This window comes from Patagioenas fasciata, chromosome 4 (assembly GCF_037038585.1).
Source record: "Patagioenas fasciata isolate bPatFas1 chromosome 4, bPatFas1.hap1, whole genome shotgun sequence".
Classification (NCBI taxonomy): Eukaryota; Metazoa; Chordata; class Aves; order Columbiformes; family Columbidae; genus Patagioenas; species Patagioenas fasciata.
The window spans coordinates 5,049,672-5,077,029 of NC_092523.1; the positions used below are offsets into that span (position 1 = coordinate 5,049,672).

Consider the following 27,358-nt stretch of genomic DNA (forward strand, 5'->3'; position numbering starts at 1 on the left):
GGTAGGAGCAACAATTCATTTTTTCCAATTGTTTCTTTAAGAATAAATTCTCAAAACATGGAATTTTCAGAATATTTTAGCTTTTTAAGACTCACCCTCATGTCCTTACTGCTTACAGTGTTGAGATGTAATATTTTGAGTATTAGAACCTTACTTTACTGCAACTCTGACTATGAGAGTCTGGGAAAAGGCTGCACATTATCTTTTATAGTCTTATCTATAAAAGTGGAAACAGAATGAACTAGAAAGAGTATATCTGAAGGGGAAAGGGTGCCGGTTTTACAGTGACCAGTGCAACTGGCTAGTTGAATGGACTTGGAAGATGGGGGAAGAGTCAGCTGGTTTATGAAGAATGGGCTGAAACTCTCCATCCTGCTCCTAATCTGTACATTAAAACCGAAGCAGATGAAAAGCTGAGCCCTATAATAGGAAATTATCTCTTTTGCACAGGGAATCTTACGGTCCTCTTAGTAGCTGGTTTGCTTATGGCAGATTTTAAAGTCCCGTCCTGCCCTCAAGCAGCTGAACAGAGAGAATGAAGTGATGAAAGCTGATTGGAAAGCAAGTCCATTGGACATTACAATGATGAGTCTTTCTTTTTCTTTTTTTTTCTTTTTCCTGCGGCAGAAAAGACAAATTCATTTTTTCACCTAAATTTCATCCCCTGTCTACCCTGTTATAGACACTATTTGTACGTGCATCTCTTCAGAGATGCAGCCTGAGGTTCATTACCATACTGTCATACTTGGTTATTTCTTCCTCCAGCGCTCAGCATCAAAACACATATTTAATTCATACTCTTTAAGCCAAATGATGATGGCTGCGTTTTACTCTCCCCATCATGTGCGCTCCACCATGCAGCTGATTTTTCCGTTGCAAACAGTGATGTGCACTTCATGCTGGAAACCAGGCTGTAATATAAATATCGCCAAAAGACTTCTCTGTATTATGTTAGAGGGTTTGGACCAGTTCCTAGTGACTGAGCATCTTCTAGACAGAACTGTAATGACAACTGGCAATGATTAGCACCTCTGCTAGCAAACTTGACGTTGCCTCCAAGCATGAAATGCCAGCATGGATGATTTCTTCCGTAGTGGTTGCCCGTCTAGGTTAACACCGAGGCATATGGGTATCCAGTAAGGTGAGGATTTCTCTGCACAGTCACCGTAATCTTCTTTTTCTATTGCCGCTATCACATATTCTACCAGCCGAAGTTACTCGTGGCCAAGTTGTTGTACTAGATGCTACTCCAGCACAAAATGGACCATCATCTTCCTTCTAACACCTAATTCAGGTTTTGCACCATCCATATTAAATATAGTACTAAATAGTGATTTAAAATACGCTCTTTGGCTCTCTGTATATACATATGGATTTTTTTTTCTCCTAATTTTTTGCGAGAAGATGAAAATAACAGATAAACAGACCCTTCAGTTATCTTTTCTCTCCATCTCTCCAATATTTTAAACAACCTGAAGACAGCACATACCCTGTTTCCCTGAAAATAAGACCTACCCCAAAAATAAACTCTAGTATGGTTTTTCAGGATTTTGGAGGATGCTCACAATATAAACTCTACCCCAAAAATAAACCCTAGTTACAGTTCACAAAAAAAAAAAAAAAAGTCTATTTAAGTAGTGTCCAGGCAGAAATACATGTAAAAAAGTAGTAAGCAAAAATTAATGTAAGACCCTGTCTTATTTTCGGGGAAACAGGGTAGCTAGATTTAATCAATCTTCTCAGAGACCCTGGCACCATTCATAGCACCAACAATGGAGTTAATGTGGTTTCAGTTTAGGGGATGAGACAAATTCCACAAGTCTGTATCTGAAAAGACCCGTGTGACCCAACAAGCTAAAACAGTTTATAAACTACATTTGTTTCAAAACCAGTTGACATAATTTATGTTTTCTTTCAAGGGGAAATCTCTTATTTGTTCTGATAACTTTTTCTTCCAGGGCATTAGTTACTTTTTCCCAGGTATTTAGTTTCCTTTTTGAAGATTATGTGGAGATTCCAGTAATATAATAGTATTAGTATCCATTTATACATGAAATAACATTATTTTGAAATACTGCACTCCCATTGTTAGTGCTTCCAAAGGATATTTCTTCCTGGAACCATATTCATCATATTAACAGAGTTAAGAAAAGCTGAAGCAAGGTAATGATAAATTCCATTTGTAAAGAAAACTAGAGTTGAAACAACTTAATTTTTAAGACAATTCAATTTCAGTTCTTGGCTGCTTGGGCAGACAAGTTAATTTAGAAAGAAAGAGAAACAGCATTTCCTGGGCAGGTAGTCGATGAAATAAGAGCTTACTGTACATAAGACTTTGTCTGTATCCTTTATAAGCTTGTCATCTCCTCTGTTTTGCTTTCTCCCCCTGTCTCCTCTCTAGACCCCTGAAGAGCTGGAGGATGATTCGGACTTTGAGCAGGAAGATTATGATGTTCGCAGCCGAACGAGTGTTCAGACTGAAGATGACCAGCTTATTGCTGGCCAGAGTGCAAGGGTGAGTATAAAGACCACATGCTACATGAAGTGTCTGTATATTAATAGCTACACATTAAAATCTGTGCCTCAGAAAGCAAATGCAGTGATTTCAAAACTTCAGGGTCACTTAAGAAAGGACGGGAGTAAGTTAGCCTAGCTGTTTAAAGGTTTTTCGTGTCTCACCTGTTCAAAAAATACTGACTTATTGCATGATCTTCCCTAGGCTTATATGATGCCTTGTGTCAGCCGTTCACTCCAGCCAGTGCTGTAGGAAAAGGCCTTTGAGGCTTCACAGAGTCAGAACTGTTTAGGTTGGAAAAGACCTTTAAAACCATTGACCCCAACTGCACAACTGGTCTTACTCTTAAAGACTGGGGCAAAGAAGGAATTAAGTACATAGGCCTTTTCCTCATCCTTTGCCACTATAATTCTCTCACATCCAACAAAGGATGGAGATTGTCCTTAGCCCTTCTTTTGTTGCTCATGTATTTATATTAAAATAAATACTTTTTTCATTCTATTTTTACAGCAGTAGACAGACTAAGTTCTAGTTGTTCTTTAGCCCTTCTAATTTTCTCCCTGCACAAGTCCACGGCATCCTTGTAGACCTCCTGAGTTGCCTGCCCCTTCTTCCAGAGCTCATAAATTCTGCTCTTATTCCTGAGTTCCAGCCAAAGCTCTCTATTCAACCACACTGGTCTTCTTTCCCTCTGGCTTGTCTTTCGGCACATAGGCACAATCTGCTCTTGCACCGCTAAGATATCCTTCTTGAAGAGCGACCACCCTTCCTGGGCTCCTTTAAGAGCTGCCTCTTAAAGGACTCTGCCAACCAGCCTCCTAAACAGATCACGGTCTGCCCTTCGGAAGTCCAAAATAGCAGTTCTGCTGACCACCCTCCTTACTTCTCCAAGAATAGAAAACTTGATCATTTCATGCTCGCCATGCCCAAGATGGCCATGGAATGTGCTGTAACCATGGGAGTAGTCAGCTAATTTAAAAAAATATCCCATCAGGGCACCATGTGCTTTCTCCAGAGAAATCTTACATTAGTCATCCTTCCCAGTGTGCAAACCTGTCAAGAAGATCTGTTTAAGCTACCGAGTAGTCCCTGTAATTTAATTGTAATTGAAGACATTTGTTACTGAGTCAGTGTAATTTTACCAGGGTAATTACATCATGATAAACTGGAGTAGTTGTGATTTGTGACCTTAGCTTGCGCATGGGGATTGCAAATTAAGCTGATGAGTGTTTCAGGGGTCACAGGTGCTGGAGAAGTGAAGTTTGTTAACACTCAGGATTATGCCACCCTCTGATGAATGTTTAGCTTTTACTAAATAGGCTGCTCAGTTTATTTATCAAGAAAAAAATAAAAGCAGAATATAATATTGGGGGCAAATGACATCATGAAAATGTAGTTGATTGGAAAGACAGTTTAAAAAAAAGGCCTTAAAATTTTCCAGCAGAGAAGCAGTGGGGAACTGGGAATCACCCAAATGGTTTTTATGGCTGCATTTTCTTCTGGTAAGTGCTGAAAGTAGAAGTAATGGACTAAATGAGAAGCATCCTCCCCGCACACACTCAAACACTGTAACCAAAGCTGGTAAACAGAATGGTGACTTCATACCTTGAATTTTGGAAGAGAATTTACAAGGCTGAAAACCTGAAGACCAAAAGGCAACAAAGCCTTGAAAGATTGATTCAGAGGACCAGGAAGGAGGAATTTTCAGCTCCCCTAGGAAGAACCACGGTATTTAAGGCCTTAGCACAATCATTTTACACCCTGAAAAGAAAAGGTAGAGTAGTGCAAACCTAAATGAGGCTTGCTTGGAGGAATGCGGGGCACAGACACAGTTGGATGCGCAGAGATTTCTTAAACTTTATTTCCTTGAGTATTGAATACAGATGGTAAACAAACCATACTTTGTTTCAGGAAAGCTGGTTTTCTATCGCTGCATCCCAAGGACAGAAAATTTTGTCCTTGTATATCAAGGACATACCATATATATCATGATCACCTAAATGAAGAGCAGATAGATTGTAGGTCCCATCCTAGAGAGAACCTGGAGGCGTTTTTATGTTTTAAAGAGTCAAGTTTGATATATTCAAAGAACTGTCTACTAAAGTCTCAGTTACAAAAAGTATTGAGATACAGCACAGTTACTACAAAGTATTTGTTGTTTTCTTACATCTAGGATTGGTTAGCATATCATCTTGTTCTCAAAAACAAATAAAGACTGCAGTAATATTTTTACTAAGAGTCTGGTTCACCTAGGGACTGAGGAGTCTTAAATTCTATTACATTTATTGTGGTTATTGCCACTGCCGCACTTAAAACCTTCTGCTTTGATCAGCTACACACTGTCTAAATATAATATATTATAAAGACAGTCCCATTTCTGAATAACAGAGAATGCAATATGCCAGAAGAAGCAAAAAACAATGAAAACCTGAAATGAAAAACAAAACCAAAAGCATGCTAATCAGAAGCTGCCCAGTCTACAGTCTTGAGTGACTCATTGAAATGAGACTTCTAAGCGGAATAGTATCATATTTGAACCTTTTCTGTAGAAAATCTGGATGTTATTTCTGGAATTTGTTTAATATACTGACTCCATAAAGCTATTAGTATTTCAGCAGAAATACTTGCGTTGATCTTCAGTAGAAATAAAACTTCAATAAATGAGCTGCATTTGCTATAGGATATGCCGCCTCTGAAAACACATCAGCAGCTGGAATAGAAATGTTAAAACACTGTATGCCAGTTTGAAGAGTGTGCAGGTGAAGCTCCCCATAGACAGAAACCACACACAAGACATACAGATTGGCTTTCCAAATTTTACTCCTCCTATCACATTCTCTTCATTTCACTTAATTCACCTGTTCTAGTGTTGTATGTGTATTTTATATATGTATTTGTTAGCTTGACTTACACTGTTTTTTTCTATGGGAAGACTAATATGCTAACATCTGAAACTGCTGACTTACATTGATAAGGGCTAATTAAAACTCATGTGTTGAATTTTTATTTGATTAACTTGCAGATTTCTTATTTTCTGATCCCCCGTTTATAACCTTTTTTAATTTCAGTTTTGGAAAAGGTCAATTATGAATTTTTAAAAGCCAAGAGCATTTTAAGAAAATGTAGAGAAAGACTTCAACTGATTGAAAGTGACATAAACAAAAAAAAAATGTAATGACACTTAAATATGTGTCACACCCCATTAAATGCATAATGTGGTCTTTAGAACCCCTAAAGCCATACAGTAGCTCAACTTGGAAATCAATCAAAGTGGCCATTTCATCTTCAAGAGTGATTATTATAATTTTGTACAGTTTTCATTTTTACGTTGTTTGGGGGGCAGAGATCCTTCTGCTTTGTTGATAATGTCGAGGCAGATTAGTATCAACCTGTTTAGTGCATTTTTGCATATCTTCCAAGAGACAATTAGACCACTAAATATTATTGAAAGGTACATTCATTACAATTCACTTCAAATACATTACCTTGTTTGTCATATTCTAGTGCTGGGTTAAGTAGAAAACCTCTGTTTCTGACAGAGAATGAGTCTAGGGGAGATACTGGCAACTCAGTCTGCCTTTTCCTGTAGATTTCATTCATTTGTTCTTCCTAAAAGTCAAGATTTAACCGGGATTTTCTTTAGACTGGTGAATAATCTGTAGATCATGACATGACATATATAATTTTTAAATTCTTGAAGGTGTGGGAAGAGCTATGAACATCCTGTGAATTTGTTTTTGACTGTCCTAACAGAAATGAAATGTCTACTGGATTTTACTTGGCATCTTCCACTCCCATAAAAAGAAACTATTAGAAGTTGGTCATGCTGTTTGAACCACTGGAAATGTATATAGTTTCTATCTTCCTTTTTTTATGCCCAACCTCTCCCATTTCTTTATTTTATTTATTTTTTGAAATCCAGGCTATCATGGCTCAGCTTCCTCAGGAGGAGAAGGCTAAGATCGCTGAGCAGGTCGAGATATTCCACCAAGAAAAGAGCAAACTGGATGCGGAGGTGGCCAAGTGGGATGACAGCGGTAACGACATCATTGTGTTGGCCAAGCAGATGTGCATGATTATGATGGAAATGACAGACTTTACCAGGTAAGACGAAATAACCTTTGCTGAGAACTTCTTCAGACATCCCGTATCTTTTCTTTTTTGTTGCGATTTATAGCCTGCTGAGATGATGGGCTCTCTTTGTGGGCATGCAAAGCCAGGTAACACATCATACATAATGGCTTGAGTTGTACATTTCTCTACACAGGGCTGCTCTGGATATTTCACCAAATGGGATTGATCACATGAAATTTTGGTCCTATTTGTAAATCTCTTTTATTTGCAGATCATCTTGAATTTCAGCAGCAAATATAGTCTGTGACCTTACAGACACTCAACTGACATTTTGTTTAGTATCCATCTAAATGCATGTGCCTGCCTGAATTTACAGCATTTCAACACAATTTGTGTCAATCAAAAATAATGACAAAACTATTTTGAACAGTGAACTTCTTTCCAAGAAAGTCCCAAATGAAATGAAACTGTTGTGATCTAACACTTTATTGGAGATTGTCAGTAATGATTTTTTTTTCTTTCATTTCTTTTTTCTATTGATGTCTCATTCTTTTCTAATTGCAAAGCACCGAAACACCATTCATTAATGATATCATAGAAACAGAATTATTTTGTTTAAATATAGACATATTGGTAATCACACCAGGGAGAACATTTTACAACATTCTTTGAATAATAGATCACTGTAATAAATTAAAGGTTTTTTCAGTGTTTATTTTTAATGGGAATTGAAAAGTTTAAATGGTATTTATCAAAATGTGATTAGCCAAAGCTGGACAAAAATCTTCATGTTTTTCTTCAGAATTAAAATAAGACATATATTATTCATCTCCCTGAGATGCTTAAATAGATTTCTTAATCTCCAGCTAATCACATGCCTTGTATCTGGAGCCTTCAACCTGTTTTAGAGCAGGCCAGCTCTGCATTGGCAATATAGGGTTTGCACATACCAGATAGATGGATGGATGGATGGATGGATGGATGGATGGATGGATGGATTGATGGGCGGGGTGTATAAATACCATTAATTTGCAAATAACTTGAACATTTGCACTTCATAGGGTTTTTAGTTGGTAACAGGAAACAGCAAACATTTTTAACCGTTTAAAATTTAAATGTGCATATAGAAAGTTTGCTTACTTTAATAGCTGACTACTGTACTCCTTTCCAAGTAATAATTCTCTCAGCTTATTTGTTTTCTCTCAGTTTGTGCTTTTACAACTATTGTTTTTGCAGTAGACTCACCACTCGTGTGGCAAATGACAGTGCAGAACCTCCTGTGAAGGGTGATAGAGTAATAAGGATAAGAGGAATACTAATAATTTTGTATTGTCTTTGGGTTTCTCATTCTTCTGCCTAAAACCAGAGTGAAAAACTCTCCATACAGTGCCATCATGTCATGGAAGGAAGAAATAATACTCTAAGGCAACAGCCCAGAATATGAACACGTTCTGCAGCCTCTCAGACAACCTTTGATACACTGAACATCAAATTGAAAGTTCTGTAATCACATTTTTTACCATCAAAAGTCAGAACTAGTATGAGAATGAGAGAAAACTACTGTGACAAATTAAGTAAATTAAAAAAATCCCAGACCTCAAAGTGCAACTCTGTCTACATCAGATTCAGTAACAAACTTGTTTAATGTATTCCATTAAAACAGAACAAAGCCTTTCACACCTTTGTGCTTGACTGTAACCTCAACAGTGCTAAAATAAACCAAATTTTTCAAATGTATGGAGTTTGTGACAGTCAGATATACTGCTGTAATTAATGTAGAAGCATATGAGGTCAATAAGAAGGATTCCTGTGACAGTTTAAGTTCAAAACCAGTGGAATACTTTTTGTATTTCAAATCTGCTTAAGGTGGAAAAGGAAGCAGGGAAAGAAGATGAAAATGGAAACATGTTTCAGTATGTTATTCTTGGCATTATAGATTAAAAAATGTAAAGATATTATAATGTTGTGTTTAGAAAAAAATGCCTTCAGTTTTAGTTTAAAAAAAATAAGTTTTATCATATTCTGATTTTCTGTCCATCTTATCTAAACCTATATTTTTCCACATTGTATAAAAAAAAAAAAAAAGAGAGAAAAATCAGCTCACTTCCAACTGAGCCATTCCCAGGAGCAGTTACAAATTGATTACAAACAGGATTAATGTTTTGAGTATAAAGCAAATTCAGAATAGTCTTCAGTGACTTTTTACTTTTTGTCTATATGCATTTTAGTAACTTTAAGGACTAAAATCAGAGGTTTGTCCATCATCTGAAGAGTCTAGTGAAAGATCAGTCTTAAAACTAATTATGTTTTAAGTGTAGCATTTTAGTGTAACATAAGGATTATGCCCCAAGTATCTTCATTTTCTGACAAAAATCTACCAGAAAAGGTTTTCTAAAATGTGACAGTCTTGATCTAGACATGACAGGCTTAATATTTAGCACTGCCTTGGGAATAACATAATTTTGAAATAGTTGTGTATTCCAGAATGAATGTGGGCTTAATGAGCACTTAAAAATGCCTATACTATTAAATGTAGTTCATGTGCTTGAAGGTGCCATCAGACTAAATTGCTAGTGAGCCATTTTGTGAGAGAGAGGAAATATAGCAGAGCGATTTCTTAATCAAGCTGTACCATAAAGTAGTTAAAAGATGAAGTTGTAATAAATTAAGAAGTCATTCACATTACTATTTTAAAATCAAACACTAAACAAGGTCACTAAAACTGTTGTCTTTCGTGATTTATTGAGATTGTGCATAACTGTATTGTGTTTCACAGGGGTAAAGGCCCCCTGAAGAATACATCAGATGTCATTAATGCGGCCAAGAAGATTGCAGAGGCAGGATCGAGGATGGACAAATTGGCACGGGCGGTAGCTGATCAGGTAACAGCAAACAATGAGCAGAAATATAATGTAACCTCTATCAATGAGTTGCCTTTTGCAGGAAAAGGTTATCTTGCCAGAAAATTACCTGTTGGAAGTCACTCCCTGGATACTGCTCTACTAATTGAATAGAAGTTTTTCTATACCAACCAACTTGGGTTTTGCAGTACAGAAAATTCATAAATGAGTCTCTCTAAACCTCAGAAATGCCTGAATTGTTCCCTTCTGGACCCAGGTGATTGTATTAGAATTAGACTAATATATTTACTGTCATGAAAGCAGTAGAAACTTGGATGCTCGGTTACCCTTGCCATATGCCTAGGAATCCTTATATTATTTTCAGCTCTTTCTTCCAGCAACTTCCCTTAATATCACACTCTTCTCTTTCAAGATTCACTGATTCTTTTGCTTTGCATCAGGATACTGTGGTTTCACTTTGCAGCCCCCTGCTCTGTGTTCTATGGTTTGTGTCCTCAGTCCATTTTTCCAAATTCATGTCACAAATAGAAAGATGAACTTGCTATATTCAACCTCTTTCCCATGGGACTATATATCCATATGGACGACAAGAAGAAACACCCTATTAAAAGTAAAGAGCCAAATTTCAAACTCAGGTTCTAAGGTAGCTAATTTAAATGTAGGCAAGTTAAATTTGACTATTTTTTCCCTTGTAATCTTCTTACAGTTTCTTTCTTTTCGTTGTCATCAGAACGAACTTTACTGGAAGTAGGAGCTATAACTTCCTTGTCTCTAGTTTTTCTCTTTAAAATAAGTATTTATTTTTCTTCTTCAAGTAAGCTTGTAATAATGTGTAACACGTCAGGGAATATGGACCAGAGTGGCAGGAAACCTGAATTTGCCCATTTTCCTAGAACCTCAGAAAGGTTGAGCTTAAGTTTTTTTCATTATCAACAAGCATTTTTTCCTGCATTTAACCCATTCCAGTCCTTGAGATGTAGCATCTGTTCATTTTAGCATAAAAAAGAAGAAATCCATCTGTCGGCTTGTGAAATCCCTAGTCTACAAGATCTGCAGAGGTGGAATATTTTAAAGAAACACGAAGAGACTTGCTATGCTTCGAGTGTATTGGCTTGAGTCAGATTTTAAATTTCAGAAGACTGCAATATGCACACTTTAATAATGAAGAATAAAATCACTATGAGAATGAAGTGTTTGTTTTAATGCTTATGCTTTAATGATATTTTACAGAACTTTGGAGACACGCAATATAAACTTTTTATGGACAGTTGCGTTTTTAATTACTGCTTCAATGAGATCTTGCGTTTTCATTCGCTCCAAAGTACTTGTGTTTAAAGCCTTGTCAGCTCTCTAGACATATTGCTTTAAAGTTCATTTCTTTCGGGTCATGGACTTGATGAGTAGGGTAAATATTTCTATATTAAATTGTCACCAGCAGGGAGAATAGGTCTCTCAGGGATTCTGCCTTGGAAAGAGAGATTGTAGCACTGGTGTAAGTATGAAGCAGAGTAAACCTAACAGCCACGGTGAACCTTCAGCTTTGTTTATTGTTGACTTTAAAGTGAGAGAAAAAAAGGAAAATGGCTGCTTTCAGAGTTATAGACAACAGTACATGCAACTACTTCACTTCAAACACATCACTTCCAGGCATCAGCTGCTGGGGCCAGAGCGATCATCTCAAGTCAGAGGTTGTGATGCTGTTGACTTGTCTGTATTTAATTCTATCAGTTTTTGTTGAAGTCCTCTGATAATATTTCAGAAAAACTGAACATAAACTTTGTAAGATGCTAAAAAAGACTTGTCCAGAAATCCCTAAATCTTTTTTCCCCAAGCTATACATTCAAAGAACATTGTCAGTCACACTATTTTGGGTACCCCCAAAGCGTATTTATTGGAGAAATGCTGTTAGCAATGGACCCCTTAGGAATGTTTCATTAGAGTGAACTACTGGGGTCTCTTTTCTTGGGGCAAAACTTTGAATATTAACTATGAGAGTGTTGTTTATTATGCTGATATTGTGGGGGATGATGCAGCTTCTCTTAAAGTGCCAAAGACTATGAATAAACTGTTCTTGGGCCTTTTCTAGTTATATTGATTTAAAGCCTTCACTGAGTCTGCCACATCTGATCTAATTTAATTTGTATCATTTTAGAGGCACAGTATCCAAAATTATACAGGACTGTGGATAAACTTCACTTTGGTTTGAAGAGTTATCCCTTAGACTTGTAGAGGGACCAACGTACCTTCTTGAGAAGGGCTGCAAGGCTGATGTCATCTCCTGGGAGACTCTGTGATATGTCACAATCTAGTAAATAATTTCCTTTTGCCACAGATTAAGGTATTTATGCATTAACGAGAAGCTTGCCAAAGCTGTCAGTACCAAAACCAAGCAGCTTCACTTCTGCCTTTTGAGTCCAAATCTGAAGCGAAGGTGTGTCCTCTGAAAGTCTCCGCAAATGCAAGGGAATCTGGCAACTCAATCAGGAGTTGATGTTAGAGTGGATGTACCCAGTCAGAACTGGGTTTATCTGGACTTCAACTCATATATGTTGTATCTTAACCTGGACACCCAGCTGACAACCTGGAGTTCAGGTCGAACTTGGTCTTTGGCTGCACAGTAGATTCTTCTGTTCTGTACAAATGGATATTACAAGTGAACCTGCCCCACAAACATGGCAATAGTATTATTTTCATTGTCTTTTATTAGTGGCAGACAGAGAGGTTTCTTCTTTTTTACAGAATTGTATAGTGCATCTTCAGGTTCCAATTCATAAGTCTTGAGTTGAATGAAAGGTATAGCTCAAATTTTCATGTTTCATCAAGTATCCAATGTAAAGATAAAGTGGATCCATCTAATATACACAAATTGCCACTATCTCCTATGATTGCCTGTCTATAATTATACAAACTCATCTGCATCTAATCAAATCTCCTTTTGTCTGTAGTGCCCTGACTCCGCCTGCAAACAGGATCTGCTGGCCTACCTGCAGCGCATTGCCCTCTACTGCCACCAGCTCAATATCTGCAGCAAAGTGAAGGCAGAAGTTCAGAACCTGGGAGGAGAACTTATTGTTTCAGGGGTAAGTTGGTATTTGTATTTAACCATTTATGCTTCCCACATAGCACTTGAAAGAGAGCGGTTTTGATGGCAATAGTGTACAAAACAAAAATACAGTGATTCATAAGCAAGCTTTTTAAAATGCTATCACCATTATTCCAGACCTTACAATAACTTGCGTAGAGCAATTTGATTTTCCAATTACCCTTTGTTTATACAAACCTTGTAAAATCTTCATTCTTCCAAAAAAAAAAAAGTAATTTCATAGCCTAGAAAGTCATTGCCAAGCTGTGAATATTATAATTATTTAGAGCTTTTGTATATTTGCTCATTATAAACCTTCTTTCCTTTGTTAGTACTAGTAATTTCATTCCTCTGTGCACAAGCCAGCTCTGTATGTAGTGCATATTGTTAAGATGGTATTGACTAATGGGATTTCATTCATTCAGGTTCCAATGCACACTAGGTTTAGCAAAAACTCTGGAAGGCCAGCAAAATATTTTAATGTTTGATGCACGTGCTGTTTTGAAATACTATTGGCAAGCACAATGATTATACACTCTAATTCCCATCCAGTTATTTCAGTTATTTTCAATGAATGCTACAAACTTTTTACGATCTTTTTTAGAAATAAAGACAAGAATGAGCAGCAGTAGTAACATTATAAACAATGAACTTTCTACATATTTAAACTGTTTTTTTCTTTAGTTCTCCTGATGTTGTACTCTGTGCCTCTGGGAGATTACTAGAACCAAGCAGTAGGAATTGCTGCTCCTCATTATTTTCTTGTTTAGTTCTTTCAAATAATCACCCTAGTATTAGCCCTATGACACCTTTGTTATCTTCTAACTCAAACACAGACCATATGTATGTAAATGTATAATATGTTTCACTCTCCTTAGTCTGTTTTCAAAATGATGGAGATTTGTGAGACCCAAGGTACTTGAAATTAGATTGTTTTCAGATGCAGTTTTGAAAAAGCACCCTTTAAATGTTTAAGCCCAATCAAGTATGAAGATTGTTAGATAACTAACTTATGCCCTTCATTTCATCCATAATATTCCCCAGTGAAATCACTGGCCTTCCTCAAACATGTCAGAAGTCAGAGCAAATATTCTCAACCACGTAACATTCTGATTTTTTGCAAAGCACTATAGAAGGTCTTAAACATTTGCCAGCCTTTCTTGGATCAAACATTCTGAGGTCATATATGCAATCCTAAAAGGAGCTGCTTAAATGTTCCTGTGTCTGTCCTGCAATTGATCTTCACTTCTTGATGTATGTACATATGTAATTTTAATACCTTGATCTTCCCACAGCGGTGAAAAGATCCTCTTCCATTTTCCTGATATTAATGGAGTGATCTGTCCTTGTTTCGCTGCCAGCTATGCTGCATCGTAAATGCTATGATCTTTTCTTACCTACTGCCATCTGGGTCCAGCTTTTCATACTCATTGAGTTGTCATATTCATCTATCTATAACAGTTACCCAAATCAGTGCTTCTACCAGCTTGGCTTTTGTGGTTTTGTGTGTTTCTTTTTCAAGTCTCTTTATTCAGTGTGTGTGGATGCTGAATAAGCCATTGTGAATCTCTAGCATCTATTCGTTATTGGAACATCATCATCCGTTGTGAAATTTAAGTGGCCAAACTGCTTGACTTCATCATTTCCAGTCTGGCATTGTTAGCATCTGCTGCTTACCAGGCTTCATCACCATTATGTTTCTGTTTGGTTGGGTTTTTGCGATCTGTTGCAGATAAAGACAAAAGAAGCTTCAACCACAGAAATTATTTTGGTCTGCTCCAAAGACTCAGTAGTGCTGACATAGAGAAAAGTTGGATTGGCCAGTTGCTTCTTCTGCTGTTGCAGGAGGTGATATAGAGAGCTGAACTCCTGTCCATCCCTTTTGGAGAGCATTGTCTTGTTGTCTGGTCTAATACAGTTAGTACAGTGCTTTCCTGATAGTGTTTTATCTTCGAGGTGCTGGGTACTGTATGCTCCTTTGCTATCCAGAGATCTGGTATCCAAGTGCACATCTACATCTGCTTGTCTACTTGCTGCTTCTGCTTCCATCTTCTTCTTCATTTTCTCTTGGATAGCCGTTTACAAATAAACAGTATTTTATTTACATTAAAATGAAATACCATTATTTGCAACTCGCATACAGTACAATGTTAGAAGCATAAGAGAAATCCAGAATTCAAGACTCCCAACCTATGACTGTAAAAGTTTAAGTGAATGTGCTATATTTAAGTGTTTTGATGTAAATATGAAGCACCAGGATAATTATTACAATATTGTAATTTACTACTGTGTTTTAAAAGAACCATAATATAATTCAGACCAATCTAAAAGATGAGTTATGATTCAGAATCATTATGGGGAGTAGACTTGCTGCTTGAATTTTTTACATCATTAAGAATATTAATCAATATTTATAAATTAAATTAATGTATGCATATGTATATATGAATCTGTGTGTGGGCATATGTATATTTGTGTAAAAAGAAAAGAGACATAAAACCAATTAAAACCTAACAGACAGATGAAAGCCACCCCACAGTTCTTATAGCTCTGTTAGAGAAAAATGTGTTGCAACAACTTCAAAAATACTGTGTACATAACATATAATGTGCTATATATCTTTTGCTGAAACTTCTATTTTTTTTCCCAGAAGATTCAGTAGTTCAGTATGGTTTATCTCTTAAAATAAGGATAAAGCTGATCTTGTTTGCTTTTTCCTCTATAGATTGATATGATACTAGCATAGCATATGAAGTGGTTCTTTTTGGCATCACTGACTTTGCTGCAAATAGAAAAACAGATCAAAAAGTAAGAAAATGTCAAACTCCTGAAGTGTAAATTATTTCAGTAAAGAACCCACTGTTTTTTCCCCTTTCTTTCTTCTATTCCTTTTCCCCCAGCTCTTTCTCTCCTTTGATCTTTCCCATCAAATTCCCTGCATGCAGATAGCAAAATTATGTTCACCAGATAAGTAAGATCTGGCAATTGAGAGTTAGCACACATCAGCCTAACCTCATTAATATCAATGGAGCAAGGCCAATTTAGACTATCTGTTGACTTGGCCCTTTATATTATAAGGTGAGACTCTTAATTCCTGATTCCAATTGAATTTTGAAATGTAAAATAAGGAAAAAAAAAATGTGATACCTGTTCTCCAGTGAGAAATTGAGTAAACTTGAAGAAGATTATGGGGAAGAAAGTAGAGAAAAGGGGTGAAGTGGAAGTTAAATAAAATAAAAAGGAATTAATATTCAAAAAATGCAAAATATTTTAAAAAAATTATAATCTGTGCAGATCATATTCTTGTTTCTAATAAAAGTCTCTTTGACCTTGGTCCATGAACAGATCTATGTTTCTGTTATTTGAAATTTGAATATTCGATTTCCAATTCCCCTCTAAGAATAAACAACCTCCCTTAATAAAATCACAGACTAAAAGCACTTCAAAATCATTTTCTTTGTTTCTTGCCTTAGTTTACTTAATGTAATGCATATTTGCTTCATAATGACTTGCACCATGGTATTGGAATGAATCCTTTGAGGTGCTGAGCATATGCTACTGTCAGTGAAGTAAATACATTTACATATACTTAGGTCATGCTGATAGATAGCCTTATGTGATATTTTGGTGAATAGAGCTAGTTTTAACCATGGTGTTTCTTATTTGGATAAAAATTCAGACTTCTTCTAACTCTAGGGCTGTTTTATTTTTTTAGTACTCCCATCTGACTCTTGTTAGCTAGACCATTACAATAAAACAGATCTATGTATTCATTTCTTACCCTAGGATAAATATCCACTTGTTCTGTTTACTGCTGTTCCAAAGCCGATCAGCTCATTTACCTACTCTCCGTTTAGGCTACGAGCTTACATTTTAAAAAATTCTTGTTTATGTTTGTAGCTTTGTTACAGTCTTTCCTGCAGGATTATATTGAACAGAACCTAAGCAAATCCCTTATCCAAGGCAGCCCCCTATTGTGTTCAGGTTTGATTTAGAACTCTACAGAAATAATCAGCTGTATTATCAGAAAATTTGCCCAAAGAGTCTGAAACTTCTGAGCCAGATAGATCTGCAGTGTCATACAGAGTAACAGCCACGTACCTTTGAACACTGTCCAAAAATACTGAATCAATAGCCAAAGCACACTCCAAACATACACTTTAGCTGCCTCCAATTTCCAATTATTTCAAGGGCCCATTTATCTTAGCATAATAGGCTCAGCTACAATAACAAGAGAAGGATTCTTATAACATTTTGAAGATGCCAGACTAGTTAAGACTTTATTTAGGAGTTCTTGCTTGGTAAAGTTAAGTGAGGACTTTGGGGGAAAAAAGGAAGGTCAAAGGGTTGAAGCCATTTCATTAAATTTGGGTAGGACATGATGAAAATTCCTGTAACAGCTGGACTGGGAGGTTGGATACATAAAAATATTAACAGACATAAGATACACTGCAAAATAACTATGTTTATTCTTGATCAGTGATAAGAATAAGGTAACCAGGAATAGATAGTTCTCATCAAAAAAGAATGAATCTCTTATGTATCACAGAATAACATTGTCCATCCAGCAATTACCTAAGTGAGCCGGCAAAGTTTCCCTCTCACTTTACATCTATTAAACCAAAATGTTTTAAAGCTCTTACCTTTCCTTCATTTGAGGCCGGATCACCCTAAACTACCTCATGCTGTAAAAACAAGTTCTTTTGCTTATGTGCAGTGAAGTTTCAAGTTGCTCGTTATAAATTCTATAGACTCAAAGAAAAATGTCAGGTAATTTGAAGTTCACCTGCTGTTAAAAGTGAGTGAGGCCACCTTGCAGTGAATTTGAGTTAACAGCCTGTGCATAAGCAGTTACTTAAGAGCCACTGATGTGGTATTTCATTTCCCCACATCAGAAAGTCTTTCTGGGGTTTTTCCTTTGTTTGTTTTCAAGTAGGGCAATCAGAGGGAAACTTTGCATTTAAAATGGTGAAGAGGATGGAGAAAATGTTGGTTTGGAGTTTGGTACATAAAGCAATTTAATTCCTCCTGAATCAGGCAAGAATTTAGCATTATGTAAAAGAAAATCTGCTGAAGGAAGAGTTGGCAAACTGACAAAACAAATTCCTTTTCTTCGAGATTCTCAGGAGTGCAAAAAGGTTACTCCTATTACTTAGCTAGCAACAAAATAAGTTTTAATTTTAATTTCTGACAGAAATGGAAGAGTGCTTCATGAAGTATACTCACAGAAACAGTCTGATAATCCAGGCTTTGTAGGTATTTCTCGGATGGGTTGCTTGGACTGGCAAGCTGTCGCTGTTCTCAGCAGAAAACACCTGAGCTAAGACCAGGCTGATCTTAGTGATTAACAGATACTGCTAATAGAAAGTTTGTAGTTTGTCTGCTAGTGTTTCACTTTACTTGGAGCTGAGTGTAAGCAGTTATTCCTAAATAATTGCTCTGTTCGTGTTCGGACAGTGGTCAAAGAATTATACACCACAAAGAAGAGATGTAGTCCTGTGTCTAACCTGACATGATTGCAAGACTAGGGTTTGGGTTGTGGTAATACATGACAAAAGGATATAACATATATTAATATACTCAAATTGGTGAAGGGAAGTAGAAGATGGACCTCGGGACCATTAAATAATTGGTAGATTGCTTAAGAATATAATTCCACTTCCGTGATTTTGTTTTTTTAATTTAGCTCCTCTCCTCTCCTCTCCTCTCCTCTCCTCTCCTCTCCTCTCCTCTCCTCTCCTCTCCTCTCCTCTCCTCTCCTCTCCTCTCCTCTCCTCTCCCCTCCTCTCCCCTCCTCTCCCCTCCTCTCCTCTCCTCTCCCCTCCTCTCCCCTCCTCTCCCCTCCTCTCCCCTCCTCTCCCCTCCTCTCCCCTCCTCTCCCCTCCCCTCCCCTCCTCTCCCCTCCCCTCCCCTCCCCTCCCCTCCCCTCCCCTCCCCTCCCCTCCCCTCCTCTCCCCTCCCCTCCCCTCCCCTCCCCTCCCCTCCTCTCCCCTCTCCCCTCCCTCCCCTCCCCTCCCCTCCCCTCTCCCCTCCCCTCCCCTCTCCCTTCCCTTCCCTTCCCTTCCCTTCCCTTCCCTTCCCTTCCCTTCCCTTCCCTTCCCTTCCCTTCCCTTCCCTTCCCTTCCCTTCCCTTCCCTTCCCTTCCCTTCCCTTCCCTTCCCTTCCCATTTTTTTAAGTTGCTTTTCATGTTTACCCACTGTTTCACCACAAGATTGGGGTAAGAAGTTATAATGGCAGAAACGGGAGTTTGCAAATATGAACAGTGTATCGTATGTACCAATACTGTGGAAATAATGTGAGACAGGACTCACGGAATTATGTTTGTTTTGGGTGGTGTTGATGCGAAGGAGTTCAGTTTTGAGATTTGGAATGAAAACAGCGGATAAAGGGAAGGACTTTGGAAATAATAAAGTAAACAAAAGAATTTAAATTGCGAGATATGAAATGGTCAGGGGAAGAAAAAAACAAACCAAAAGCAAGATAGGAATATGAATTCAAAGCATTTCAATTGTGGGAAAGGACTGAGATACAGTTGGGACCAGAAAGTTGGTTGGACTCCACAATAATCTCTACTCTCCTAGTAGAACAAGCAAGGAGAGAAAATAAAAACTTAGGGTCTTTACTGCAGCTCTGAAGTTACCACTGTAGAAATACAGCTTCCAGGATGGGATGGCTGGGACTAGATGGGGAAAGTGAGAGGCCTGGATTTATTAGTACTTTCTATTCAACTATCTCGTGTCATCTGCTTTGGAAGAAATGAAAAACACAGGGAGATGTTTCAGTTGTGACTTTTGGTATTGAGATATTTAAGTATCCTCTGCATATGTGTTTGAATGTAAGAAGATATATTGGTAGATCAGAGGGTGAAATAAAGCCATAGTAAGTATATTCTGTTCCAAAATATATAGCTATCTGAAGCACATGATACTTATAAATATACAGGTTTGGATAAGCCTTTATCTAGAACAAATTGTCTGAGCTATTCTATTTGTGACTAATACAGGAGTCTCGAAGTCCTGCTGGCACAGGCTGTGTCCCTCAATACACTGTCCAAGAAAGGGACTACCTGATGATGTGGATAACATAAAAATTTTATGATCCTGACACTGAGTCAATTTACTACTCCTAAAGGATGAAGACATCAGTGAGTTATGCAGCTTAATCAAAATGAGTGCTGATAAAAATCCTAATGGTCATATATTCATTATATATTATGTGTTTTATGGAAACACTGTCTTAGGGTTTTCTGAAAGTTAAAACAGTGAAGAATTCCCAGTTATCCTATGAAACAGCTCAAACACAAATAGGAAAAAAAAAAAAAAGACATAAATAGATGTATCTATAGTGTCTTTAAAGCCATTTACAATACCTTTTCTAAATATGTAACAATAATAAAATTTAACTCATTAGATGAAGTGTACCTATTGCTTCCCAGTAAAGGCAGTGCAGACCAGGAGCCCAGAGAATTTAAGCAATTGGCATCCTTGAAGGGGTTCAAATCCCAGGCAGACAGTGCAGCAGCTGAGCAGATCTAATGTTGATAATCAACTCATTTCAAGTCAAAAGTTGTACAAGAGACCTCCAGAGGTCTTTTTCAAGTGATATTTGTACAGCGTTTTGATTCAGCTCAGTGAAAGTTCCCATAGGATCTTATTTCTACATCGGTGAGTTCACATGGTTTGCCGTTATAACCGTTGCTGGATTGGACAATATAGTATTAATCAGTATATACCCTGAGCTTTGGGAACCTGGGGATCATAAGTATGATCCACCTAAAGAAAAGCACAAGACTTTGGAGAGGTTGATTTATTTTTATTAGTGTTATGATTGTTTCTTTGAAGCAGATGAGTGAAGGTGGATTGGTGGTGGGCTGAGTTTACATTATGTAAGGAAAAATAGTTAAATGAAGCTTACGAAATAACTGAAAAATTCAACAATATTTTTTATGAAATAATCTCAGTTCTTTTGAAGCTACAATGTTCTGGCTATTTTAAGGACTAAGAAAAGATCTTGTTATATATAAATGCCCATATAAACACACACATAAATATGAAACAATATATCCTGCATAAATGGAAAGATGTTATCTAGAATTTCATTTGCAAAGGAAAATCACACTGCAGTTGTCTCATTAGAATATATTCATGGAGACAAGAAGCACACACACCATCTATTTGTCTGCATTTAGAAGGTTAAAATTTAGACAGGTCAGACTTTTATCCTTATTAACACGCATTTTGGCTACATGTTCTTGTGCTTTATCAGGTAACAAATATTCATGAATTTCTGAATCTTACATTTATTGACATTTCTCATTAGAAGAGTCTTCTGCAAAGAAAAGCATTTCTGATACCAAATAATGTTAAGCCATTTAATTCCGTGAGAACAAAGCAAAGTGTTACAGGTTCAAGATTAAGGCTTGAAACAAATATCAAGATAGAAAAAGATTAGAGAATTGAAGGAAATATTAATATATAAGCTTCATTACATACTGCATTTGTTTTAATAATAGTGACCACTCTGAAATCCAAAACGCCCCTGCTACAGCAGTTATGGCTTCAATCCAGCTTGTTTTCCTATATTATGGCTTTCTGATACACAAACTACACCAGCCCTGCAATAATTAGCAAGGCTTAGAGACCATTCTAATGTACCCCAATTAGTATGAGGGAAGAGAGGACTTCAGTGCTATCTCATGTTTAGCTTCTTTTCCTGTCTTACTGCCTGTAAAGGAGGTGATTTGGGACGAAGCTTCACCATTTTGTATTAAATAAGAATTTATTTCCCCTGGGGTCTTTGAGTTGGCCTTCTTAGATTTGCAGATAGGTACATCCTGTGGTTTCAAAGCAAAATTAGTTTTCTTGCACATGAGAGAACTGAATTTACATAATGACAGATTTAACACAAAATAGGAGTTATTGGACTGCGTTTCTTATATAAAAGTACATCTTTCAGTTCTTGCAATTATTTACCGTCCTGATCTGGATAGTGATGAGACTTAATCTGACTTCTAAAGTTCTATCAGATGATAGTACTAAAGTACTATCAGATGATGCTTCTGCAGATACTAAAAGAATAACAATTTCAATTCAGACTCATTCATTTCTTTCACTTTAATTACAATTCTTGACAACCTGAGTTGCAGATGAGTAGCATACACATGGAAACACAGACAAGAAGATATACCCTCAAGGGAAAACATCAACAGGTTTTCCCAGCCTGAGCAGAAGCAATTGCAAATACTGAACAAAACAGTTTACGACAAAGTGCTTAATGTCACTCACAATAGGAATGTATTTCCATTGCATGTAGGAAGTCGTAGCCTTCAGGAAGAGATCAGACCGAGTGAGGAACATTGAAAGTTGCCTTATATCTTTAACTCTGAGATATTTTATTCACACTTGGAAATTATTAGTATTAGTATTAGTATTGTTATATTTACCTCATAGGAGAAACAGAAAAATATTTCTAAGCAACAGCATGAAAAAAAAAAAGGTTTCTTTTGTATATTTTAATCAAGGCATTGATATGAAGTCATCAAGACATATGGAGTCAAAGGTGTCCAGTATCAGAAAAAACAATCCTAACCTCTTACTGTTAGATACTCTCCAATGCTTTCTTTAAATATCAATTGTTTCTAATTTTGACTGAGACATCATCAATATACCTCATGAGCTAGGTTACCAGGTAGGTAATAGTATCATTAGAAAATGAGGTGAAACATACAAGTGATTTGTCCTAAATCTCATCAAAGACCAAATTAAAGCTGTATAAAACTGGATTATAGCAGCACTATCTGATGCAAAAGATGGCAGAAACATTTTCATCCTTCTTTATACCTGCAGCTAGATTCAGTGTTCCCATTGTCAAAAAATTAGAGAAGTTACATTTTTACTCAGATATATCCATTCTTGCCTTCTGTAGTTATACCAATATGATGTTTCTGTGCAGTTGGAATTCCTCAGCTTTTCACAGTTTTGTTATACTCAAACTTTATAAGCAGCCACTGGCAATTTAGTGGTGATTGCCCATTCCCATCATCCGTCCATCTTTTTAAGCAAGACAGAAAGTACTTTGATGTTTTCTCTGACAAATCTTTGATGTCAAACTGAACATGGACTTTTTTTCTTCTTGATTTCTAGTGGTGGGATACAAATGGTTAAATCAATGACTCTATTTGCATTTACATAGTTCCCTATGCTTTATGCTGAGCTTACAACACTTAAGAAAATACTTTGAAGTCTTCATTTACTGTCTTTGCATTTCCATGCATCCTAGATGTATTCCTTGGAATACTTGGAAGATTCCCCTCCTTTCTTGAATGTATATACATTTTTAACATGTTTTCACTTAGGTATATTCTCTCTCTGCTCTTGTTCACTATTTAGGTGAGTAATGTGTGCTAGTGTGTGTTCACAAATGTCATATCTTTTTTGCTCTTCCCTTAATTTTTTCTTTATCAACTACAGATATCATCCTGAACAGTTCAAAACAAGATTTCAGATTTGAGCAGTGCTAGCCCAAAATACCATCTGGGGTATTATCCGTTACCTTATCTATCAAACTGCTCATATTACATTGCCATGATGGAAGCTACCATATTTCTCATCATGTGGTGTTACTGGAGAATCTTTGTGGCCATCCTCAGTCTTCTGGAATTCAATTGTGCTACTGTTTCTATTCCAATAAAAGACTTTTTAGGAGATCTTAGAACTGGTACTACCAGTGTAATATTTCTTATGTTTAAGGATATATCATCTGAACATCCTTCTTGCTCAAAATGAGCAAGCTTGCTTAGGCTTCATGAAGTCTGGTGGTCACAGGGGATCAAAATATATTCCTACTTTATTTGGCAAAAACAATTGTGGTGCAATAGTCAAGTCATAGGTTACCTAAGCTATGATTTAACTGACTTCTACTTGGTACTTTTTACCATAAAAGCCTTTAAAAGTTCAATTTCTCTTTTGTCTTTGGTGGACTAGTAGACACAAATGTTAATACCAGAGGTGTTTTTCCTCCCCTCTGTCTTCATATATGGAAGTATCTTGAAATCAAGATGATGTAATGAGAAATCAGATAGACATATATTTAATTCAATTATGAACTGAAATTCACAGCACTATCATCGCTTTACGTTACTCAGATGCAACCTAGTTTTGCATTGTGTTCCTGAAGTTATATATCATCTCTAACAGTCACAATAGCTCTTCACTTAATCAACTGGACTAGCTGATTTGTTGAGTTTTTAAATCCACAAATACGCTGGTTTAAAGTAGCATCTGCAGATACTGCAGGATTAGATCATGTTAAAAGTTTTGAAGGTTAAGAAGAAAAAGACGTGCCTTCTCTTCTTAGATGAAGTGACTGGTACTAGACATTAGTCACACACTTTCTGTTTTAAATAGAAGGAAAGAAAAGAAAATCAAAGACCAAACAAACAGAGCAGGGAATACACATTAATCATTACGAGGACTGAAAAAATAATAATGACTAGATTACAGTTTACATGATCCTTGTAGCAACAAAAAACCTAAGGGAAAATGTTGATATTAACTCGGTGCTGTTAACACTCTTAAAAGAGATTTAAGGAGCACTCATTTTTCTTCTTCCAAAAGGCAGGATCTTTTGCTAGCATTCTTTACTGGCACTGAAGAGTCCCCCATTCTCTGTGCAGTTTTATTTAATGGAGTTAGGTTTGTCAGCATATACTATTTTTTTCAATTTTAGTATACAGCTAGGTTATTAAGACAATCCCAGTGGATAACATAAGCAATTATGTTTACTCTCAGACTTTCTTTTCCAGAATTTGGATGATAAAAATTCCATTTACAATAAATTAGAATGAATATCCCATTTTAAGCCCTCCAGTTTCAGTTCTTAGGAAGTTGTTTAAAAAAAAAAAGTGCTTCCGCATGTAAGGTCGTCACTGTCTAAAAACGTACAGTCTTTAAAAACATCACAATTCTTTACAATTTTGTTGATATTTTCTGGAACTTTAAAGTGTGCTCTGTAAATAAATGTATGCCCAAAATTTGTATACTTCCCTCACTTGTTCTTTCAGCACAGTTTGTCAGTTCTCGTTTTCAATGCAACAAACCCACAAGTCTTTCCTGACCTCCTTCCTATAGTGGTTTTGGTGGTCTACCCTTTGGCTTAACTCTACTCAAGGGTTAGCCCAGAGGGCTGGAATGTGTATTTTTTATTCAGAATTGGTGGATGCAAGTGTAATTACAGTTGTATTCACTGGAATTTCAGCTGCTTCCATCATTGTTTATGGTTTTGTGCAGCTCGGCTGTTCAAAACCATATATAAAATAATGTTATTGGAAGTCTGTTAACCAAATTAATACCTGATCTGATGCCAACCAGATTTAATGGAGATATAGCTTTCTATCCTTTTTGGTTTTCACCAAAAAAGGTGCCAAAATATCTCCCCTTTCCCATTCAACCTACCCTGTAGGTCTTGCATGCTAAACCTGTGCTATGGGAGCAAGTGAGAGGAACCACCAGACAGCGGGGTTACTCATCGTGGAAGAGTCCCTGTTTCCTTGACCAAGCATAGCTCCTTCAGCACACGTTGTCCCCTCTCCTCATCTCTACGCTACGGCACAATATTTCTCTTGCTCTCTCTCTCACTATCTCTTTTCTGTATCTCTCGGAAATCAGACTGGAGTTCAGAGCACTTTCACTACCTTTTATGAGGTAGAGTGTGATGTCATAGATGGGGGCAGGGCTAGTCAACTTTCTACCCACCCACCCACCTGTGCTGAGGGAGCTACGCTTGAGGCCGGAACCGGTGACTCCTCGACGGTGAGTAACCTCCTGTCTCATCTCTATCTTTAACTGTCTCTATAGATCTGGGGGAGGAGGGAGAAAATATGAGAATATGGGTTTTGGGGGGCTTTTGTTAGCTTTTTAATTGTTAAGCATAGGGCTCACAGAATAAGTTGCATGTGTTGTCTTAGTCACCTGTGAAAAATGATTTCCTTACTGTTCTCAAGTCATGGAGTTAATGTCACCTGTAAAGCAATGATCACATCTTGTTGCAGAGGTGGTCTATTTACTGGTTCTTAAACTGATCCTTCAGCATTTATCATATCACACTGTGAAAAGGGCAGACTCTGGTCCCCTTGAACTCAGCTGATAAACTTTCATTAATTTAATGACAGTAGTGCTGGGCCATCGTTTTCCTGAAGTACTCTGTAATTAAAGATAGATGGTGTTATTTATGTATTTATCCTTGTTAACTGTGGACAATGCCCATTTATACAGGACAGGGTTTTTATTTTCTATATTCTCTGCTGCTGTTTTTATTTGTTTTATCCAGAGTGTTTATGAAGTTGTGCATTGACAATAGGCCAATTATAAGTTCTATTCTATAGATGAAATAAAATTCAAACGTAAATTGTGGAAGATGTAAAATTAAGCAGGAAATCAAATCCCAGGAGTTGTAACTGAGATTTAACCTTTGAAATTATAAATCAAAGCATTTGATTTTTTTTTTCTGTGACAAGAACTTGAGATGGGCAGGGATATTGATAACTGAATTTCTTGGTGGGTTTTTTTTGTCTCAATACCTAAAGATTACTATTTTTCCTTAAAGCACTGTCTTGTTACCTGTTTCCCTTGGCCCCAAGTGTTATTGCTTCACTGTTTTAATATCCCTCAGCATTTTAAAAAAGACAAGATGGACTATGAAGACCTTCCTTTCTTGTTCTGCCTCTTGGGTATCTATTAAAGTTGTCAAGATGTCAGAGCTCTCATACTAAAGGGCAGAAGAAGGATCATATGAAGATTTTGGCCCTTAGGGATAACACAAATCTTGCTGTTCTGGTTAATTTAAAAGCTCTTTACCAGCTCTGTGTGGGGTCTTGTCATATCTCAGCGAAAGGCACTGAAAGGCAGCAATGCATACTCTATAAATCAAAGGCAACAGGAGTGCAATCTCTGCGTTTTCAGCAGAGGTAGCCCATGGTCTGATTGATGAAGTGCTTCTATTCTCAGGTGACTGGGTGGCTTTGAGGAATTGGGTAGAGGATGCAGACCATTCCATCTTCTGCTCACTGGCATGTATTGGGGATTGATCAGTTGTGATGGATAGATATTCCTCCCTGATGACTCAGTGATGCTCTTTGTATCATTGCATAGGAGAGCTGAATGAAATTCTGGGAGGATGAAAGCCTTGTTTACAAAGCTACCAAAACTTTCACTAATGACCGTTTCCCTTCCTGTCAGAGAGAAAAATAAGGACAAAGAACAAAAAATGTGTTCCCTGGCAGGTGGGAGCTTTTCTAGCTTTGAATAATGTGTGCAAGGAGTTATATTACTACTGCTTATTCCTTTGGTGAACCAGACATTGGGGTCTTCAAATCTTCCTTTGTAAGGCCAAGAACTTATGTAGCAAATTTAGCTTTCCTAGGAAACTTTAATCTTTTCAGTAGGAAAGGAAAAGCAGGTTAGCCAACCTCTAATGTTTCCTTGGGAAAACTTTATAGGCACTACTGCTGTTAAAGATGATTTGAGGTTTGTTCTTTTCAGCAGCAAATGCTTTGAGGTAAAATTTAATTTAGATCCTAAGCACATCCTTTGCTGATGAGTTTACAAAATTGTCTTTGCGCATAATTATTCTTGCATGATGCAGGACACTTTAATTTTTGCACAGAATAGGTAAAACATAAAGACCAACTGTACCGTGCCCCTAATCTCACTTCAATGACATGAAAGCATTTTAGTGGCATAAAGAGGGAAACTATTTTTAAAACTGATATAAGGATTGGGAACAGGAAATCAGAATTGGTATCATTCAGTAATTAAGATGAATTAGAG

General features: G+C 37.0%; 1 protein-coding gene across 4 annotated transcripts in view; it reads left to right on the forward strand.

The window, feature by feature from the left end:
• Nucleotides 1-27,358, forward strand: part of CTNNA2 (catenin alpha 2) — a 529,887-nt gene that overhangs the window by 489,516 nt on the left and 13,013 nt on the right. For 3 of the 4 annotated variants that reach the window (XM_071808451.1, XM_065836058.2, XM_065836061.2), the window contains 5 exons: nt 2,402-2,515; nt 6,438-6,619; nt 9,366-9,471; nt 12,396-12,530; nt 25,199-25,342. In XM_071808451.1, coding sequence (XP_071664552.1) covers nt 2,402-2,515; nt 6,438-6,619; nt 9,366-9,471; nt 12,396-12,530; nt 25,199-25,342 — 681 coding nt within the window. The remainder of the gene's footprint in view (nt 1-2,401; nt 2,516-6,437; nt 6,620-9,365; nt 9,472-12,395; nt 12,531-25,198; nt 25,343-27,358) is intronic. The other variant, XM_065836059.2, reaches the window with a different exon arrangement.